General features: G+C 32.7%; 1 protein-coding gene across 3 annotated transcripts in view; it reads left to right on the forward strand.

The window, feature by feature from the left end:
* LOC136977859 (papilin-like) overlaps positions 1-19,218 on the forward strand; it is a 108,218-nt gene extending 89,000 nt beyond the window's left edge. For 2 of the 3 annotated variants that reach the window (XM_067273446.1, XM_067273447.1), the window contains 8 exons: positions 473-606; positions 8,121-8,211; positions 9,204-9,365; positions 9,458-9,487; positions 9,558-9,836; positions 11,741-12,121; positions 12,193-12,462; positions 18,791-19,218. In XM_067273446.1, the coding sequence (XP_067129547.1) occupies positions 473-606; positions 8,121-8,211; positions 9,204-9,365; positions 9,458-9,487; positions 9,558-9,836; positions 11,741-12,121; positions 12,193-12,462; positions 18,791-18,942 (1,499 nt within the window). In that variant the 3' untranslated portion in view covers positions 18,943-19,218. Of the gene's footprint in view, positions 1-472; positions 607-8,120; positions 8,242-9,153; positions 9,366-9,457; positions 9,488-9,557; positions 9,837-11,740; positions 12,122-12,192; positions 12,463-18,790 lie in introns of those variants that run through there. The other variant, XM_067273448.1, reaches the window with a different exon arrangement.
* The last annotated feature ends 2,954 nt before the right edge of the window (positions 19,219-22,172 follow it).

A 22,172-nucleotide genomic window follows, 5' to 3' on the forward strand; every position in this document is an offset into this window, starting at 1 on the left:
ACTCTTTAAAAACTTAATTTTATTCACAAGACATTATAGAAACTCATGTAATCATTTAAGAGATCCACCCTGTATATTATTATTCATTATTTTATACATTTATTTGCGATTCTCTTAAATATAATACAGACATATCCACAAAACATTTTTCCAGCAGAACATTGTTTGGTTTTTAATACCTAAACTTCATTGTAATGACATACATTTGTTCTAACATTAAATTGTTCCTTATGAAAATATCATTTTTATGTTGGTATAACAGGTTTAACAAAATACGATAAAATTAGAAAGAAAGAAAATGCCAGTATTTAAAATAAGTACGAAAAAAAGCAATAAAAATTTCAACTGAGTCTTTATTTTGGGTTTATATTATTTTGCTTTTTCAAATCAGAAATGAAGAATAATATTTATTAACAAATGATTGATTATGATTAAGTTGTATCCAAAACTTATTTTAATTTTAATTTTTAAGAAAATATTCCTGATGCAACAACTAAACTTCCCTGTCCTGTTTCCAATTGTGATCAATTACAATGTCCTTTTGGCAAAGAAGAAAAAGCAGATGAACATGGTTGTACTTATTGTCGTTGCTCTAATCCATGTGAGGTAAGTTCTAATTTTGTATAAATATTTAATATATAATAATAATATTTTCTAGAATTGATTAATTAAATATATGAGGTTTCACAAGAGTCTGCTTTAAGTGTTGATATTAACCTTAACAAGTATCATGTAATTTTAACCTCAGAGAAACTAGAAATATATTAGATTGCAGTCTTACAACAAAATATCTATTTTCAGATAAATTTTTGTGAATCATTCTTTTCAGCCAATTGAGAATATGAAAAAGCATCAAAATCTTCAATTATGTTTTATTTGATATCCAAAAGAACACTTATTGATTTATCTTTTTAGAAACAAAAATTTTACAAGTTAGTATGACTACAACATAATGAAAGAATGAAGTACAGTCGCCTCTCATTATATTGCACTTGTCGGGAGACAAAGAGAAAGTCCAATATATCTGGCAGTGCAATATAAATGAGTACTAAAAATTCTGAGCTTATACTAAACAGATTATACATGCTATGAAATCTCTATCCCCTACTCACTTGCTGATGAAACAGCAAGTGTTTCTGATATAAAATAAGCTTAGTTTTGCAATACTGAATTTTATTCATGGTTATATCATATTAATTGATGTTTACGTAAATATCGATACCATGAATGCCAATTTAGTATTATTGTTTCTTTAACTATGACATTTAAAGACAAATACGGTCGATACAAAAACAAAATATCAGTTGCAATTTTATTATACAGTACAATAAATTTTTAAATAAGTGATTTATTATGAAAATATAGTGTGTAATTTACTGTATTTACTCGCATATAGGACAAGGTGTGACTTTAAAGATTAAAATAAAGAAAATTAGATTTATTAATACAATTCTAATTTTATTTCATCTAATCACAAATAAAATATCAAATGCACATAAATGCACACATTGTCCCACAAAAATTACTGGCATTTTAATCTTTAAGAAAAAATCCTGTAAAATCGACAACATAATTTGTTCATGTAATCAGGAACCTTTTTTGCCAATTCTTAACAATTGAATCCACACTTATGAGTTTCTCCAAATTCTGATTTCCGAATAATCATCTGTTTTCACGTAGGAATGGATTAAAACTTATATCGGGATCCCGTGTGATTTTGGAATTTCAATCTGGAATTCAATTCAAAAGCTTTGCTTTTCCTATTGCTATTCATCTTTACTCCTGCAATACATAAGAATGATTCAAACGACTCAGATAAAATACTTTTGTTTTTAAACACCAGAGGGTGAGCATCCTGTAAAAAATGCAAATACGTGGTTCATAAAAATTATTGCAAAAACCTAAAGAATCCTTTGCTCATGCATATAGGATGACCTAGGTTTTTGAAGCAGTGAAAAATGAACAACAACCTCATCTTATATGTGAGTAAATATGGTATATTTCTCAATAAAAATTATACAGCAATTGAAAATTTAAAAAATAAATATTGAACATATAATAGAACATCAAAACTTATAAAATATTTTGCTTTTTTAGAGAATTTTTACTGTTAAAGTTAGTTCTAAAATTTTTATACAGTAGTGTCTGTTCAGAAATAAAGAAATCTTTTCCTAACACATTACAAAATGAATTTGAAATTTTAAATTCACAGAGACTTGTAAATGAGGAGACAGTACTTAAAACCAATAAATAAACAACTTTTAATATCAAAAGAAAACATAAATGATAATTGATGTTTTCCTATTTTGTTTATTTATATCTTGATGAATTTATTGTTTCATCTGCAGTGGTAGTTTCAAGGACAATGATAGGAATAAAATACTGTATTTTGTTGCTAAAAGAAATTCAATGGCAATTGATATTTTAAAATTTATTGACTCGAGTGCTTTTAAAATTTGGGGGACCAATAAAAAAGCATGATATATTCAAGTTCATGACAGAACAAGGGGTTATTGTACTTTCATTTATTATGCACATAGATTGAAAATTTTTTAAATCTGAAAAAAATTCTAAATTTTGAATACAGAAATCAGTTAAAATTTGCTTATATTTTATTGAAAGTTTATAAAGCAATAATATAAATTTTTGAAAGTATGCAAAAGAGATGTTAACTGATATGCTTACACTTCAGACTAGAACTTCAGATTACACTTCAAATTTGATGGTAAATTTTAATGTACACTGAACTTCACTTAAGGGAAACATGGTTAAAGTATAGGTTTCTGCAATAGCAATAAGTTTTTTACCTATTCTGTCCAAATTCCAACCTTTTCAGCTTATGAAGACTGTTCACACAACATATGTAGATAGTATCTTAGTGATCCATTACCATGAGTTTTGAAAACTTATATATCCTGATAAATGAATACCTCATATGTAAAAAAAAAAAGAGTCATCCCACACTTCATGCTCTACTACAAAGTTTAGGAACTGTCAACAGTATATGTATATATTGGGATCAGCATGTGAATGGCCTGTACTTTGTAAGGAAAGACCTACAATATCTTTTTGACTACCTTGTAGTCACTTCCTGTGCTATTCTTTGATGGGCTTGCCAACAATTTATCCACAATAGTATCTAATTTAGTTTATCTAGTTTGTTAGAACACTAGGCCTATTACTACTTAGTGTGTCCACCATGGAGCTGATGCTCCAAAATTTGCTTATCACATCCCACATATTTGGAAACCTTTCCTGGAACTTGTGTTTAATAGTCTCTATACATTTATCACTAGCTCAACCAAAACCTTGTGCTCTTCAATGGTTAGCATCCCCCTGACATACTGAACCAAGATACTGTGTATATGCAAACAATGCATTAAATTAAATTGCTTGTATTTGGTTCTGAAATAGTAAAGCTTACACATGACTTATTAATCAAGTATCTGAAACCAATTGATGAGGCAAAATGGTTAACTACAACCTACAATTTAAACTTATCTCATCTACTAGTACTTTATCAATTAACAGGACTTATTATACTGGTGTAAAGTGTGAAGCGCGATAGGAATACACAGACACGTGGATTCAATTAAAACGAATTTAATTTCGCGATTAATAATATATACAAATAAGTTCTTTTTGGATTCCCTCAGTCCAATTTCTCTTATTGTCCGATTGTAACAATAACCCAAGTAGCTTACCTTCTTGGCAACTACTTGCCCGACAATACTAATAAAACCCGCGCGATTCTTAACTAACTTAAACCTAAAAGGATAGAAAAGTATAAAAGTAGGAAGTGAGAAGAATTGATAGGACAGTGGGGTACCCTTGTTCTCGCTGAACTCCGATGCCGGCTGGTGGTTTATTCTCCGTGTCTCTGGGTTCGTCAACGTTTCAAATATCTCTACTATAATTTCCTTTCGGGGTCTCTGATTCGAAAATCCAGATCCTCACCTCACGGCTCTCCATTCGGCCCTCGTAGAATTCCGTCTCACGAGCTCGCTGTTCTCGTCCGTGCTTCTTCTTGTCCGGCTGGGGAAAAAGTGACCCTTCGTGACCCAGATTTTACTCGTCCTCCACTCGAACTCTTTGTTCCACACGACCCCTTGGTGGGTGGGGAGTGGGAAGCCCGCGTTCCCAGAAGCCAGAACAATGGACAAAGGAAGTTAGAAAGAAGGGTTAAGAAGGAGAGAAAATTATTAAAACTAATTAAATCTAAAATACATGTACAAAAATATGGCGTACAGCCACATACGCCCCCATCGGAAAGGCTCAAAGTCCATGATGGAGTTTGTAGTAGTCTACTCTCCTTTTCCGAAGGTGGTAACGACCCTCGCTTGCGGGAACAGCTTGATGCTCGTCATCCGATTCAAGGGGATTCTCTGGTGATGCATCGTCTTCTTGTCGCCTGATAGATGTCATCGGCTGTCTCCTGTACTGTAATGCAATCTCATCACCTCCATCATCATCAGACATATCCGGGGAATCATTGTTGTTGGGTCGGTAATGGTTTCGACCCTTATATACAGCATATGAATAATATGGTTTCAAACGATCGAAATGCACAATACAATTTTTTTTTCCATCACTACCACCCAACTCTGCGGTTACTGGACCTAAAATTCTCGTAATACGGAAAGGACCCGAATACTTAGGGGAAAATTTCCCGAACTTCATACTCTGGTGCTTGCGTAACAGCCACACTCTCTCACCAGCACTAAAGTTACGCCCTTTCCTTTTTGTATTGCACCGCTGACATGTCCTACACACCCTCACTACCGATCGGACTATCGATTGTAGGCCCCGTATGTAGTAATGCCTGCCAACAGTATTACAAGACTTCTCTATGCCCAAGTGCCCCCCAAGGCCAGACTCATGGAACGCTCTAACAACCTCCTCACCCATTTTCTGATCTACACATATCCGCTTCCAGTTATAAAGTCCATCTCTTCCTGGTTTAACGTGGACTAACACACCTCCTTCCAACTGGAATTCTGGCTGGACACCCTTTCCGGCAAGACCCTGATGCATGTTCCTTTGAGCTTTCGCAAGACCTAGTTTCATTTTTTTTAAAAAATCGTCCTCCATTTGTGATTCTACTACTCTATGGTGGAAACTGGGACTATGCATAAAAAGATCGGTGTTTTTCAAATCTTCGACCCCCTCCGAAGACAAACCGGGATACTTATCGAGGACGCGAGTCACCTGATTTTCGTCATTAGCTTTTGTAGTTCCTGGGGTTATGGCGGTGTCAATCGGAGTGCAACTTAAGCAATCGAAATACATGATCGATGGGCGAGGACTATGGTTCAACACTCTAGCTTCACGGTTTATGAATGTACATCCATCAATTATCAATGACGGGACTAAATTGATAACATCCATCCCCAAAATCCCTTGGTATTCTAGCCTATCCGGGAATTCCATACAACAAAGGGAAGCAGGTATTATCGCATCCTTGTAGCTTATGGATCCCTTTAGGATTCCTTACATGTGGAGATCGTGCCGTTGATACCTCTGATATGGGTGATCTCACCCCTTCTTGAACTTTGGAAAGACTTAGCTATTTTCGAGTTTCGTCTCTATATCAACTAAAGACCTTTCTGCACCAGAGTCAATTAAGAACTTAATCTCTATCCCTGCTACCCTGCCACTTATTAACGGGAGTCCCCTCTCCGAAGGTGAAAATTCGGTCAATTTAAATGTGAGGATGGGAACGCGACACTGACCCTGATCGGGTTCCCGGGCTGGTTTCAATTCCGAACTTTTTCTTTTGGGGCATTTCCGAGCCAAGTGATTTGGGCTATTGCAAATGAAACAAAGTCTGCCGTTAACATTAGGCGACATAGTAGTCTGGGTCGGGTTTTCGGCCATCTTGGAAACTATTTCGAACAGGGTCTTCAACCCTTTTTCTAAACTAGCCAATCGATCCTCATCCTTTAGAGTATTTTTAGGGCTCACTCCAGGACGTGTACATTCAGCACCCACTTCGCTCTGGAAGTTATGACAGACCGTTTTGAGGTCGCTAGGATTACTACATTCCCTTTCTAGCTCTTCCTCCCTTTCAGCGTATTCAAAGGCTTTCTCTAAGGTAGCAGGTTCCCTGCGACACACGTGACTTCTGATACTTATGTCTAATCCCCTGATGAACCTCTCCTTGATAATCTCGTCTCTGAATGTCGCGATATTTGGGTTACTCCAGATAGCCCTAGACATTATGGTTCTAGTCCTAATGATATATTCACTGACTAATTCCTTTCCTCCTTGCCTCAAATTTAATAATTGATCGAGTAAGCCCCTTCCTCTCCCTTCGTGCTTCTGGAAACATTTAATTAGGTCTTGCTCAATTTCCTTAAACGTTGGTGCAGGCGTTTGCTCCAATAAACAAAAGAAAGTGTTTAATGGTTCCCCCTTTAGTTTAGCTTGCAACGCAGCCACCTTAACCTCGTCCCCCCATTGGGCTAACTTAGCCACATTATCAATGGTTCTAAATAGTTGATTTATATTTACCGTGTCGTTAGGCGAATTCGAGAAAGTGGGGATCATCCCTAAGAATCCAGTAACCACGAGTGGTGGGTTCTCACTGTGGCTTTCGGCCACTAAACTCATACTGGGAGTACCTTTGTCCTCCATATACCTTACAACGATGACTGATAATCAGTACAGCTATACAGAGAATTGGATCGACGAGGAGGGAATCCTGTCGCGGACGCCAATGTAAAGTGTGAAGCGCGATAGGAATACACAGACACGTGGATTCAATTAAAACGAATTTAATTTCGCGATTAATAATATATACAAATAAGTTCTTTTTGGATTCCCTCAGTCCAATTTCTCTTATTGTCCGATTGTAACAATAACCCAAGTAGCTTACCTTCTTGGCAACTACTTGCCCGACAATACTAATAAAACCCGCGCGATTCTTAACTAACTTAAACCTAAAAGGATAGAAAAGTATAAAAGTAGGAAGTGAGAAGAATTGATAGGACAGTGGGGTACCCTTGTTCTCGCTGAACTCCGATGCCGGCTGGTGGTTTATTCTCCGTGTCTCTGGGTTCGTCAACGTTTCAAATATCTCTACTATAATTTCCTTTCGGGGTCTCTGATTCGAAAATCCAGATCCTCACCTCACGGCTCTCCATTCGGCCCTCGTAGAATTCCGTCTCACGAGCTCGCCGTTCTCGTCCGTGCTTCTTCTTGTCCGGCCGGGGAAAAAGTGACCCTTCGTGACCCAGATTTTACTCGTCCTCCACTCGAACTCTTTGTTCCACACGACCCCTTGGTGGGTGGGGAGTGGGAAGCCCGCGTTCCCAGAAGCCAGAACAATGGACAAAGGAAGTTAGAAAGAAGGGTTAAGAAGGAGAGAAAATTATTAAAACTAATTAAATCTAAAATACATGTACAAAAATATGGCGTACAGCCACACTGGATTTATGGATGCAGCATAATTGATAAAGTTCTAGTAGACGAGATAAGTTTAAATTAAGTTAAGGACACAAAGACGTATAAATTAATACAATCTCTACAATACTCACAACAGAGAAACTTTTTAAACATATGAAATATATATATATATATATCTTGACAAATGTTGTTAGTAGCAACTTTGAAACACCAAACTGGCTGGCTACCAAGATACCTTTTGACAGCCCATGCACTAAACTCTCTCTCTCTGTGTGCCATATCAGAAATCCCGACGTCGGTGAGCACCTGATGCAGGTTAATAAGTGGTTAGTAAGGCGCCAAGGTGTATCCTGGGGGAAGCACTAAACTATGTTATGAAAAAATTGAAAATATATATATATATAATCTATGATTGTACCTATTCAGTTGCTCCATGTATTTAACTTTTTAATTGTTCCCAAATGATAAGAATTGAATGTCCTTGTAAACCTAAAAAACTTGAGTGTATCTGGTTTTATTTTTTTGTCCAGAAAAAGCAATTTGAAAAAAATGCATTGTATTACATATATGAATATTGGAATGGATTAAAGATTAATAGTGAACATGAAAACAATTCCTATGATATGCTGCAGTCTCATGTACATCTGTTAAATTTAGCATTTAAAATATATTTTAATATTCTGAGAAATATCATTTAAAAGATTGTTTTTTAGGTCCATATTTGCCCTGAAGATAGTAGATGTGCCATTGAAATATATCGCACAATAGAAGGAGAACCACGTGCACAACCTATATGTCGTTTAAGTAAAACTGTTTTCATAATTTCACTATTATTATTATCAGGTCAGTCCATAAGTTCGTGCGTATTTTTCATAACGACGGTCGATTTTTTTTCAATTTTTCATTTAAACGCTCTAATTGCTCACAATACATTTGAGCTGTAATTGCTTGATTAGGTTCTAACAGCTCAAAGTGAATTACACCCGACATATCCCACCAAACAGACAAAAGAATTTTTTTGGATGCGACCCACCTTTTGCAGTCTGTTTTGGCTGCTTGTCGCCATCCATCCATTGTTTTTTTCTCATCACATTATTATAGAGGATCCATTTTTCGTCTCCGGTAACCAGCCTACCAAGAAAAGGTTCTAAAGCAATACGGGATAAAAGAGACGTGCAAATGTTTACACGTTGTTGTCGGTTAGCTATTGACAGTTCATGCGGTGTCCATTTTCCTAGCTTTGAAACTTTTCCGATTTGTCGTAGGTGTCTATGAACAGTTCCGTGGGATGAATTTAAACGTTCCACAATTTCGTCAACTGTTAACGATGGTTCTGCTTTGACTAGTGCAGAGAGAGCATCGTCGTCAAAGTCAATGGATCTTCCAGTACGAGCCTTATCCTCCACACTAAAATCATTGTTTCTAAATCTTTCAAACTACTTCTGCGCAGTCCTTGCACTAATTACGATTTGATTATGTACAGTATTTTTTTTTTTGGCTGCATTTGTAGCATTCTCACCACTTAAAAGTAAAAAGTATAAAACGTGTCTTTTGTATTCGTCCGTTACTTTCATTTTAATGAAAATAAACAACTGAAATGTTCACAATTCTGAACAGTATTATATGAATGAGATCCAATTTAACACTTCGGTGTAAAAATTATCACATTAGACTGACATTTTTAACAGCAAAACAAAATTTTTCTCGAGGTCATAAAAATGCGCACGGACTTATGGACTGACCTGATATTTAAAATATGTGTGTGTATTTAAAATATTAAATGTACTTTCCAAAAGTAAACAAATTAGGTGAGTGTCCAAAAATAGAAAGCAAAGCAGCAGACCCATATGATACAGAGTGTACTGAACGTTGCAGATTGGATTCCGACTGTAGAGATGATCGAAAATGTTGCTTTAATGGTTGTACTAATGTATGCATGGATCCTATTTTTGAAACAAGTAAGTAAAATTTTTTCCCATTATAATACGAAAATATTAAATTTTTGTTACAATTTTCATTTTTAATCTTCATTTCTTTTATCAATTTCTAGCAACAATTTTAACATCAGAAATAAATGAGAGTAAGAATATTTATTTTATATTAATAATAAGATTTGAAATCTTCAGTTAATATGACTTTGATATTTTTAGTCGATAGAGAAGATAGTTCTATTCAGCCCACTGAATTTAATGAAACTACAACACTCGGATCAACTGTTTTTTTAATATGTAAAGTAGCAAAAGGAAGTACTTTTACATGGAGTAGAAATAATAATCCTTTACAGGTAGATGACAATCACATTACAATATTATCAAATGGAACATTGTTTATTCAAAGGATAGAAGAAAATGATCATGGAAGTTATTTATGTATAACAAGAGATAATTATGGTCAATCAAAAGTTTATACATTCCATCTTCAAGTACAAGGTATTTATAATCATTAATTCTATTATTTAAGGTAATTTATAAACATGCATTAATTAATAATATAAAAATAGATCTCGACTTCAAAAACAGGACACTATATATAGCACTATATATATATATACTATTTTATTTTTATACTGTCATCATCCTTTATTATTTCTATTTCTTAGTAAGATATAAATCTTTTATTAAATGACTGTCAGTACTGTATTCTCAAATAATAGCCCTATTAAAATCCATATCTGAAGTTGTTCTACTGCAAATTGTGGGTTGAAATCCAATGTTTAAAAAAGTTTACCAATTGCAGAACTTAATTCTTGATTAAGTGTTATACTTATCAGGTAACCTTAATAACATTCTGCTTTAAAAAAAATATATTTTAATAAAATTTAGTTCAAATATTTCTCAAAATTCTTTAGAACTCAGTAGCTATCAATTGTACATAACTTATATCTTAACATAGTAATAAAAAAAATGAATTTGTTTACAAGCACTTGAAAATCATCTTTAACAAGGAAATAAAAGAGCCAACCAAAGTAATTTTTAACATTAAAATCAATCTAAATTGTTATTTTCATGTTTCAGGACAAACATTGTTAGTTGCCTTAATGTGTCAGTACAAATGTTAGTTTCCTGAAGAAACAGGTTCAAATGGCAATGATAGCCAAGGATTGTGTGCCAAGCCATTTTCATTTCTTTCTTGTTTATCCCTTCTTAACCTGCTTAAGCCTTTATAAACATTATTCATAAATAGTTAAAAAAACTAGAAAGCCATTTTTCTTATTTATAACTAGGAAACTCAAATTTTGTCATACTACTATATATAAAAATATGATCTTATATTCAGTTTAACTCAGAAAACTATTACAGGTACTTAAACTTATTTCAAAATCAACTATCACTCTTAGGTACTGGAAGTTATAATATGTCTTTTTAAAACCTTTCTATTTCCAGTAAAACATAAAAATATTAACTTGTTCAAACAAACGTTTTCGTATCTCTATTGAGAACTGCTTCAGGTTCATCAATGTTCTAAAATTGGAATGCGCAGAGTTTAAAAATTAACTGCCAATCAATACAGGCGTTCGAATTATTTGATGTAAATTAATTTGGTTATTTATGCTCCTCCCCATTATAAGCTTTCACCAATTGCATATTAATACTCTAGCCCATAGTTCCATGAGTAAGATGTCACATCTGTTGTTGTTGTCCCTGGCATGCATATCGCCATGCATACAATATGGCGTTGCTGTCTTTGTAATTTATGCAGTTTCCTGCTTTGCTGGCCTTGTATATTTCCAATTTTTCCAATTCTCTCTCTTTTTTTTTTTTATAAGAGAATTGGAAAAATTGGAAATATACAAGGCCAGCAAAGCAGGAAACTGCATAAATTACAAAGACAGCAACGCCATATTGTATGCATGGCAATATGCATGCCAGGGACAACAACAACAGATGTGACATCTTACTCATGGAACTATGGGCTAGAGTATTAATATGCAATTGGTGAAAGCTTATAATGGGGAGGAGCATAAATAACCAAATTAATTTACATCAAATAATTCGAACGCCTGTATTGATTGGCAGTTAATTTTTAAACTCTGCGCATTCCAATTTTAGAACATTGATGAACCTGAAGCAGTTCTCGATAGAGATACGAAAACGTTTGTTTGAACAAGTTAATATTTTTATGTTTTACTGGAAATAGATATGTCTTTTTAAAACCTTTCTATTTCAAAATGCTAGTTGTATTCAGTCCTCCCAGTTCTGGAGCTCCTGAGTAGGCCCTGGGCCAGTTTTTCCTGCTAAAAATCCCCATTAAACTATACACAATTAGTGAATAGACCCTATGATAGATTACTTTAAAGTATTTTTTTCTTCTAATTTCAATTTTTGATTATCAGTGCCTGTCCGAATTCTTCCGGGACCTACTTTAGTTATTGTTCAACTCAGTCAGCCAGCAACCTTACAATGCACAGCAACTGGATTTCCAAATCCTATTGTAAGCTGGTGGAGAGATAAAACGATGCTTCCAACTACAAGTGCTCGATTCCAACAGTTTCCAGATTATTCTCTTCTTATTAGAACTGTTACCTATCAAGATATTGGAGTGTACACGTGCCAAGCATATAATGGAATTGGAGCTATGGCAACTTTGGATATTTCTGTTCGTTTATCAAAAGGTTCTGATACAAAGTCAAACGTCGATTTTGATAATGAAAACACTTTGAAAGAAACATCAACAGACAGCATTTCTCCCATTACTGAAAAAGAAATGGCTCCTGGTAAAATATAAAAAATTTTTTTCTATATTTAATTATTGGGTCATAATAAATATATCAATTTTACTTTACAGTTGATCTCTCTGTAGAAATCAAAACTATTAATTCCAAAGTGAAGGTTGGTGACTTGGTACAATTAGATTGTATTGTAAAAGGAACAGATTTATCTACTGTTACTTGGTATTTTAACAATAATGTCATACAAATTGATGACAAATTAAAATTGCTACCAAACAACACACTTCTTATTTCTAACATTCAAAATGCTCATAGTGGAAATTATCGTTGTCATGCACAGTATGATTCTAATCAAGCTTCTGCTTCTGTAGCAATTACAGTGGAAGGTATTCCAATTTTTATTTACTTCTATACATTACAATTGTATGTTTAAATTAAAATAAGTTTGACATATTTTTGAATATTTGTTTTAAAAAGTAAAACTATTTTTAGAAAATTATTATAATTTGTTCACATATTTAACAATTTTTGAAAGTTCTTCAAATTACCTTTTATTGCAATTTTTTTATTAACTTATTAGCTTAATTATGTAAAGTACTATGTTTAGTATCACAGGAAACAGACACTAACTGTGGCTGGTAAAACTTCCATTAACCTAATGGGTACTTTACGTGGATTCGAGATTAGTTTGCCAGGCCTGGGCTTTTACGCGTGCACCGAAAAATTAGTAAGAATAACGACAAATATCAAGTCAAAGAAAAAGTTTCAAATATATTTAATTAGTAAATCGAATTTAACTATGTACAAATGTCTATAATCCAAAACAAAATTTATTAACGAAAATCAACAAGTCAACCCGACAATAAAACTCAGCTACTTAGCTTAACTTAATCTTAATTCCCCTTTGAAAATTCGACAAATCAAATACTTAAGAACTATGAACAGAATCTCTTACGAACTAAACGTCTATCTGTCACCTCACTATACTAGGAACCTGTTTCCTCAATCCTTTCGCTATCGTCAAATCGAATTCCTCTTTAAACACCTTGGATCGCCTAATTCTCAATCTGGACTTTGCCTCAAATTTTTCACTCAGTAGTACACCTCGATCGTCTTCGGTTAGCATGCTAGTTTTATGCTGTGAGGTGATGTCCCAATTCAGCTAGGTTACTCCCCTTATTTACATATTTAATTTTCTAACATCAAATTTCTTTCTGGCAGCTTCAATTCTCCAACAAAATCTTATAAACCATTTACAAAGCATTTAGCACAATTTTCTGGGATGTTTTATGACAGGTTTAGTGAGTGTGGGGATTCCCCCTCCATTTTTTTTCTGAGGACTGTTCATTTCTGCTGGGCAGCGCAAGTGCGCGTGATTTTTCCTACGGCGCTCGTTCTTTCGTGAGTTGGTTTATTATCTTCTTTTTTTGGTTACTAAGAGAGTGGTGGGGAACCTTTGTCCTAACTAAACATAAGCCCCAAACAAAAATATAATAAAATGAAAAATAATAATAAAATAAAAATGACGCTCGGACTCAGTAAACATCAAACAAATTAAAACTGTATTCTAATTGTAAGGAACTAACAGATCTTTCTATTCTATTTTGAATGTTTACATTTCATTTTGGTAAAATTCTAAGTTAATAACATATTTCACATTATAGAGAAGTGTTACAAAACAATAAGTAAAATGCAAACTCTTTATTAATGTCTAATTATAAAATTTATATTTGATTTCAGTGAAATCACTGGTTAAACAAAAGGAATCTGGCTATTTATTTTATATCAATAACAATATTTTTATCAGGCTATCCTTTATTGATTATTAATATTTCAATCACAACATTTATTAAAATAATTAATATGTGTTATTTCACTGTTACCTCCTTATTCAATAAATGGATTTCTAAATGCTAATATTTTCAATGCTTTAATATATTCATAATAAATTAGTGGGATGACAATAAATCTATAGTATCTTTAATTTTTCTTTTGTCATTGGTTTAATGGTGGCTTATAATGGAAATAATTGTGTATTATGATAGGCTTTTGGTCTCCCTTCTTGGGGAAAGATCTGGCATCATCATCTAAAGTTTTATAAAATATTTTATATGGGAAAAGTCTTGTCCACTGTGTTTTTTGTTCTCCTTCCTTGTTGATTTCTCCAGTTCCTTTATAAAAAAAAAAAAAAATCCATTTGTGGTAGAAAAATTTACTTTTTATGCACTTTGCTATTAGTTCATAATAATCTTGAGGAGCTGAGTTGAACAGATTAAAAAAATGTTTAATGTGCATTCAATAAAATTCCACGTTATGTGACCATTAATTCCTTAGTATAGAAATAAGATACAATATGACATAAATAAAAGAATGAATTTTAATGAGGAAAAGATTTTTGGAAATTTTTTTTTCCATTTTCCTTTGGATGGTAACAAGAGGCCCTGGCACCCTTCAAAGAAAAAAGCAGGTGCTCTACTGAATACTTCATTCCTTCCAAAATGTATAATATTTGATTCAAAAAACTTGTTCCAAAATATTTATTTATTAACATATATGACAAGTTTTTTGGAACAGACATAGTATTACTTTACATACACATAAAATTTACTTACCTGTACTACTTTCTAATGCCATAATGAAAAATATCTTAATAATTTTTTCACAAAACAGAAATTGAAAAGTTACTTAGCCCACTGTTAAAATAAACTATACAAAATTCAATTTATATGACAAAATTACCAAGCTACTTAAAAAGTGCAATTTGACATTATTGAAATGCATATGGGTTTATTATTTATTTAGCATTACATCCATTGTTTTACTTCTTGACTTAAACCACTGTCCAGTTCCATAACCAGGAACAAATCATTGGGGCTAGAAGAGCAGACTGGAAAAACTGCAATTTGTCTTTTTTACAGCCAGCACTGGTCATATCAGTTATAGTTTAGGCTATTATTACTTATTTTTACACTTAAGTTTGCACAATGAAAGTGAAAACATGTACTATACATATACTGCATAAGCTGAGAGGGCTCAGGAGTCACTCTGGTTGAGATATTTTAAAATTTTCCATTTTGTCTATTTTAAATTTTTTTCACCATTTCAAATTATTTATTGTCATCAATTTTACTTACTAATTAATGCAGGTGCCTGTAGCCTTATCAGTTGGCATCTGAAAAGCAAAAGTAACATGTTTTTTGTCACTTAAAAGGAGAAGGCCAGATGTTCGGGTCTCCAATTTGAACAAAACAATGGTTACCATGTAGTCTTAAACAGCTTCTTGTCCAAATAATAGGACTTACTTCTTAAGCATTTCTAAAAAATGGGGCTCTGAAAATTGAGCATTTAGATCAGTGATTCTCAAACTTTTTCAATCCACCGCCCCCTTTGTCCGTAAAGTTATACCCAACGCCCCCTAACTCATTTTCTCTTGTGTGAGAAAGAATCTCACACTTTGTGCCCTTACCGTACATTGTTCTCAACATCTGGAAACCATTAATCGCAATGTTTCCTCTTATCCGTTTAACAGAGGAAAGGGAACGGCTGTCAGTGACCCTAACTATTGCCTTTGGTCACCGTTCAGTACCCTGCCTCCAGTGCCCCCCTAGATTTACTCACCGCCCACAAGGGGGCATTATCGCCCACTTTGAGAAACGCTGATTTAGATTATAAGTCTTTGGAAGTTTCAAGTCATCCATTTGGCTATCACCAGTTAGAAAGATGCCAGCCACTGGGGCTAGACGATGCAGTTTCAAACTTTCAGATTATTAGTTTATGTTACACACAAAAAAAGAAAACTAATTATTTTATCATATCATTAGCATTATTCCTCACATTTAAACTTATTATGATTTTTGATCTCTTGTTTTTGCTAAAGAGGAAATGACATAAAACAAGTCTGTAGATTTAACTCTTTTATGTTGTTAAATATGAAGAAATAAAAATTTTATTTAACAACATACAAGAGTTAAATCTTCAGAGACCTGTTTTCACTAAACAGCAAATGACGTCACAATGTTTAATCTCGTCTTATTATTCCTTACATTTAAAGCTTATAATAGTATAATAATGCTAATGATACAGTAAAATAATTGAGATAGAGCATTAGCAAAGCCTCTTCTATGTGGCTTACAGAACTGTGTTCATTCTCAAAATCTGTTTGATCAGTTTTGATTAAACTTTGTCATTTTCCATTAATTGCAATGAGGAATCCAATAATGAAATTGCAGACCCTCATTTTTTTCAAAATATAAGCATGCGATGCAGGCTTTCAATGGGTCAAGTTTGATAAAACTTTGCCATTTTCTATTAATTGTGATCAGGAATCTTAAATGGATCCTCATTACATTTTTAATGTAAAAATAATGTGATATAAAGGAGTATTAAAGTGATAATGTCTGATGCAACTGAGCATGCCTAATGGAATTTAGGCCTAAGTCAAAAATAGAAACAGCATTGCATGTGCCTAGTGGAAAATAAGCACAAAAAATGAATAAAACACAAGAACAAAGCAATTGATAGCAATTGCTTTGTTCTTGGATTGCCTCTCATGAACACAAGAACAAGGATCATCTCTCCCATGGCTGATAGATATAAGAATAGCCTCTTTTGTGGCAATAAGTGCAAAGTTTACCTGTCCATGTCCATAAGGTATAAGGATTGCCTGATCTATGCCTAACAGGTGCAGGGATTGCTTCTTTCTTACCAGCTCCAACTCAATAGTATTGTGATATGACAAATTCACATGATGTCTTAGTAAAATAATTATGTTACTCACAAACAGAAAACTAAAATTGCAAAGGTTCAAACCTACATCATCTAGCTCCAATGTCTAGTATCTTATCCACTTGTGGATGTAAAACTTTAAGCTAAACATTCAATTTTCAGAGGCCTAATTTTTGGAAACAATTGGAGTGTGTCCTATTATTTATATGAGAAGCTGTTTGTGTTTAAGGCTACATGCTCCACCATATTTCATTCAAATTGGAGACCCAAACATCCAGTCCTCTCCTTATTAGCAACAGGAATCATTTTTGAATTATTTTTAATGACTAATTCAGAATAACACATTTGATCACAATGTCACTTCCTACTTTTCTGTCCAAACTTGCCAGGAGCTAGATATTCTACTGTTTTACCTGAAGTGTGCTTCGTTATTCAGCATAGCGCTTGCTATCTGCTAGCGGATATGTGAAATATTTAACTTAATGCTGACGTGTTAGGAGGAACACAACAGTTAGCATCCCACTAATAAAAATGGATTGTGTTTTCACAGCATCTATTATAAATGTTTTGAGTATTTGTGAGGAATCTGTTATAAATCCCAATTTTAGCTTTTTCAAACATGGCTATGATGAGCTACAAGACTTGTCTTGTAGCTCATCATAGCCATTTTTGACATTTCAGCTGCACTGAATGATGTCTGGAGTTCTTTAAAATAAGTTTTGATATTGGTTGCTGTTCCTAATGAAAATATGAAACATTTACTAGTTTTAAAATTATACTTGCGAATGAAAGTAATTAATTATTTACCAAGATCTTTAACAAGCAATAGTGATAAATTAGAAAGGTACACAAAACAATGTGCCGTGAGTACAAATATGCCGTAGATTGCATTATAAAATACAGATAATAAAAAAATAAAATATATATATATAATGGTTTTGCTGAAAGCTGACATGTGGGTTATATAATGCTAATTATTATATTATTACTTGATATCTAAAATCAAGATACAAATAAGGTAACTAAGAAATTCAGTCTACGTACCTGATGTATGAAGACAAAAAGACAATTACACCTGTCAAACTCTTTCAGATAGGCAAAAGTTAAAAATATGTTTATTTTTAGCTGTTCGTAAACTGTCATAAGTTCTTTCATCCATATTTAAAAAGAAAATTGTCATCTTCTAGTTCAATTAAAACCTTCAAATATGGTGCCAGCATACTTTGCTCGTTGTCTTAGCAAGGTTGAGGAGTGCTAGCTGTATGCTAATGAAATTTTGTAAGCATTTTGAGATGGCGCTGCAAGTGAGCTAAAACATGGAACAAGTGTTATCACTACGCTTAATGTCTTTCTGAATAACAGAAAACGTGGACTGAATGTCAAAATAAGTGGCAATAAAAGCCCTAGTCCAACTTAATTTTGGCACTGTGCAACACGATCCAAGTCTCCAGTAGCTATGGGTATACCATTGTCATAATCCCTGGCACATTAGATTGTTGAGTAATTTTAACTCAACTGACATAAATAGTGATTCTCAACCACTGTGCCACAAGATTTTTGAAGTATGCTGTCACTGCGAATACCCATACATAAGCGACATCAGACAAGTAGTTCCAATCGGTTCCACCTTCCTAGGGCACATTTGGAAATTGTAACCGGTGTTATCGGTAACTTCTAGTAGTTATTAAGGCGTGTAAAAAATGTTACCTAAATAACCAACCACATTTAAAAATCACTGTTATGACATCACTGGTTGTCCTGCGGTACTTACCGAGGTAACTGTGTGTGCCGCCACATTCTTAAATTATTAAGTGCACTGATCTAAAGTATACTGAAAAAATAATTTTTCATTTTTATAAATTTAATAACAGTAACAAAAAATGAGAAATGCATTGGTTTTTAATTATTTACTATATATCAATATAGAGATTTGTTTTACTAATATTATAAACGTTTCTTATAATTATTAATCAGAATACCACGTTTTAGATTCTTCCGACGGCGTTCCAGAAGGATGTGTCGACGATCCCAGATTTAGTAACTGCAACTTCATCGTAAAAGCACGTTACTGCAGTAACAAATATTACGAAAAATATTGTTGTCGCAGTTGTTACTTGGCAAAAGAAACCACAGTAAACTGATTTTGATAAAAATTAAAAGAAGAGAATGTATATAAATTAAAGACATTTGTAAATGCCGTAATTAAATTTTATATGATAATATCAAAACTTAAATGGACTCCAATAATAATGTTAATGTATTTTATATAAAAACATTTTTTCTCTCTTTATTTTATGATTTACCTTTATCATGTAAAATTAATGCAGTGTAAACATTTTTCATTAACATTATCCAGAAATGATTCCATGTAATAATATCATTTTCATAATTATCAATTAAAATTCATTCTCTTTTTATTTGGATTGTGTTGTGAATTGTATTCTTCTCAATTAATACTGGATCAAGATCAAGGCGTAGTTACAGAATAGCTATTACATCCTTGAGCAGCAAATAACCACAGTATATATATTTAGTATGGCAGCTTTCTGTAATGTGATGTGCTGTTCTGAAGACCTAATATTTCTAGACTTCTAATTGCGTGGTGAGCATGTTGTGCGTGGCTCTCTGTAATATTCGGGTGGGGGGCCCGGCTCCTTGTAATTCTACCACTCCAGTTATCTGGTTTTACGTAAGTTTGTTTTTTGTATTTCATCCCAGTGTGTGAAGACGATCGGCTCTTTTAAGAGAAATTTTATATACAAATATAGTTATAATTCTTTAATTACAGCACTAGAAAGTCTAAGTATTATGAGAAGAACTTCTCTAACTAATATTAATTTAAATTTTAAAAATATTGAAAAGTTTTACCTTTAATGAGAGCATTACATAAGAACTGAACTGCATATTTCCAAAAAAAATGAATAAAATCAAAGAAATGAACAAAATTCAGAGAAAATCTTAGTCTGGAACAATTTTCTCATGATGAACACAACATAAATAATAAATATTATATTGTAATAATACCATATTAAAGGTATCCACTCTTTCCATAGCCATTTTCTAATAAGTCCAGTTATAGTTCCAGTGACAAATTAAAAATCTCAATGCACTATTTTACCTATATATATATATTATTCCATTTGTTGTTACAAGATGAATTTCAGCTGTAAATAACCTCTTCAGTTTGTAACAAATAAAATACTATTAAGGTTATTATTAATTTTTACGTCTAAACTATTTGTAGAGAAAACGTAAAGAAAACAGTTCCTTTAAATATTATTGTCCAATGTATATAAAGAAAAATGTATTCTTAACGGAAATCAAAAAAATAATTTGTAGAACAATCAAAAAACGACATATTTCAGAAATTTCTATCTTTACGTTAAGTGATAAAACTACTAGATAAATGATATAAGAAATAGATTTTATATTAAATCTATTGTTAACATAAATCTAAAAATGCTTTTTCCTTTCCTTATATAAAAAATTTTTAAATATTGCTATACATTAAGTACCTAGCTATAAAAAGAAATTACAAATTATTATTTATATATTTAATAGTATTAAAGGAAATATATTGAATATAGGAGGTATCATTTATAAAATAAATTGTACAAGATAAAAAAATGTTATATTGGAGAAACGAAAAGAATGTTAATAAAAAGTCAAAAGAACATGAAGCAGCTACACAATTAAAAAATACTAATTCTCCTTGGTATGAATATTGTACAATTAATAAAAATATTTCTATCATTTGTAAAGAAAAAAGTATTGTAAAAAGAAGAATTGAAGAACATTATACAATTATAAAAAATGTAAAAAACTGATTGTTAATAATTATTATTATTTGTTGGCAGCTAAATCATTTAAAACTTGTGTAACGAAGAGAAAATGATAAAAGTTTGAAATTTCGATGTTTCTATGGAAGCATTACGTAAATCACATTTTACTTATTTGTTACAACCGAAAAGGGTTATTTACAGCTTAAATGCACTTTATAACAACAAAACGAATAGTGAATATATGTATTGGTAAAACAATACGTTGAGATTTTTAATTTGTCGCTAGAACCGCAACTGAGCTTATTAGAAAACAGCTATGGAAAGAGGAACTCTACTGGATACCTATTTAATACAGTACAATTAACTCCCTTTAAACTGTCCCTCCGTGTCCCGCCACAAGTCTCGGCAAAACAATTCGTTCCATAGTAAATTGATAGTATAAACTGCCACCTCATTTTCCACCATCTGTCAACAATGATTTAAAATAAAATTGTCATTTTCCCTACTAAATATTTTGGATAAACTGCCACAATTTTTAATTGACACAAAAATTAAGGTAAAATATTGTGAGAACAGGAGTTCCCAGCAATTTTAATATTGAGAAACAAGAAGTTTTGTCACAAGTAACAGTTTTTTCTTACCCAATTGACAGCAATTGTTATGACAGTTAAGATCTGCACATGGTTAGAGAACTGGAAACATATTCTGTCAGTCAAGTCTGAAACTGTTTAGATTTTCTCGTGCTCTGAATTCTTGCTGTAGAGTAACCTACATATTGTACTGTACTATACACTATGATTGTTTTAGTCTTTTACACAATGGAGAAGAAAACAATCCATACAATCAGCAAAAAGCAAGAAATCTGTGCATATAGTGAAACCCATCCATCCAGTTCTTAAAAATATATTGCCAGTCTCTTTTCTATTGTCTGGAAGAAATATGTAAATAGACAGATGATAGGAGATATTTTAAACCAAAGAAGCAAGTGGACGAATGCAGAAAATAAAGCCACTAGAAAATATGACAAACTTGAAAAAGCATTAGTATTATGGATTGCACAAGTAAATGCAAAGAATGGCACTGTGATAAGAAAGCAAGCAGATGAATATAAGCAATTTTAGTTATGGCAATGGATGGCTGCATCAGTTTAAACAGCATTATGGCTCATCACAGTGAAAGAGACATGGCAAAACTGCTCAAGTTGATTTGGATATTGTAAAAGAGGGAAGAACTAGTCTGTCAACAATAATAGAGTGGTATGATATGAAAGATGTGTGTAACATGGATGAAATCACTTTATTTTACTGATTTTAACCCAACAAAACGATTGCTCGTGTACCTATGAAAGGCTGCAAGAATAAAGATAGAATCACAATTGCCTTTTGTTGTAATTCAGACAATACTGATAAGATAACTGCAACTGTTATTGGAAGATTTGCAATGCTTGTTGTTTTAAATATTTTGATCCTTCCATTTATTACCACTACAAGCACAACAAAAAGAGATGAATAACACCATTATTTTTTCAAGAATTTGTTGATTTTAATAGGGATATGGAGAGAGAAAACCGTAATGTCCTGCTATTAATT

Source organism: Centruroides vittatus, unplaced genomic scaffold (genome assembly GCF_030686945.1).
Source record: "Centruroides vittatus isolate TY-2023 unplaced genomic scaffold, ASM3068694v2 contig_480, whole genome shotgun sequence".
In the NCBI taxonomy this organism is placed as follows: Eukaryota; Metazoa; Arthropoda; class Arachnida; order Scorpiones; family Buthidae; genus Centruroides; species Centruroides vittatus.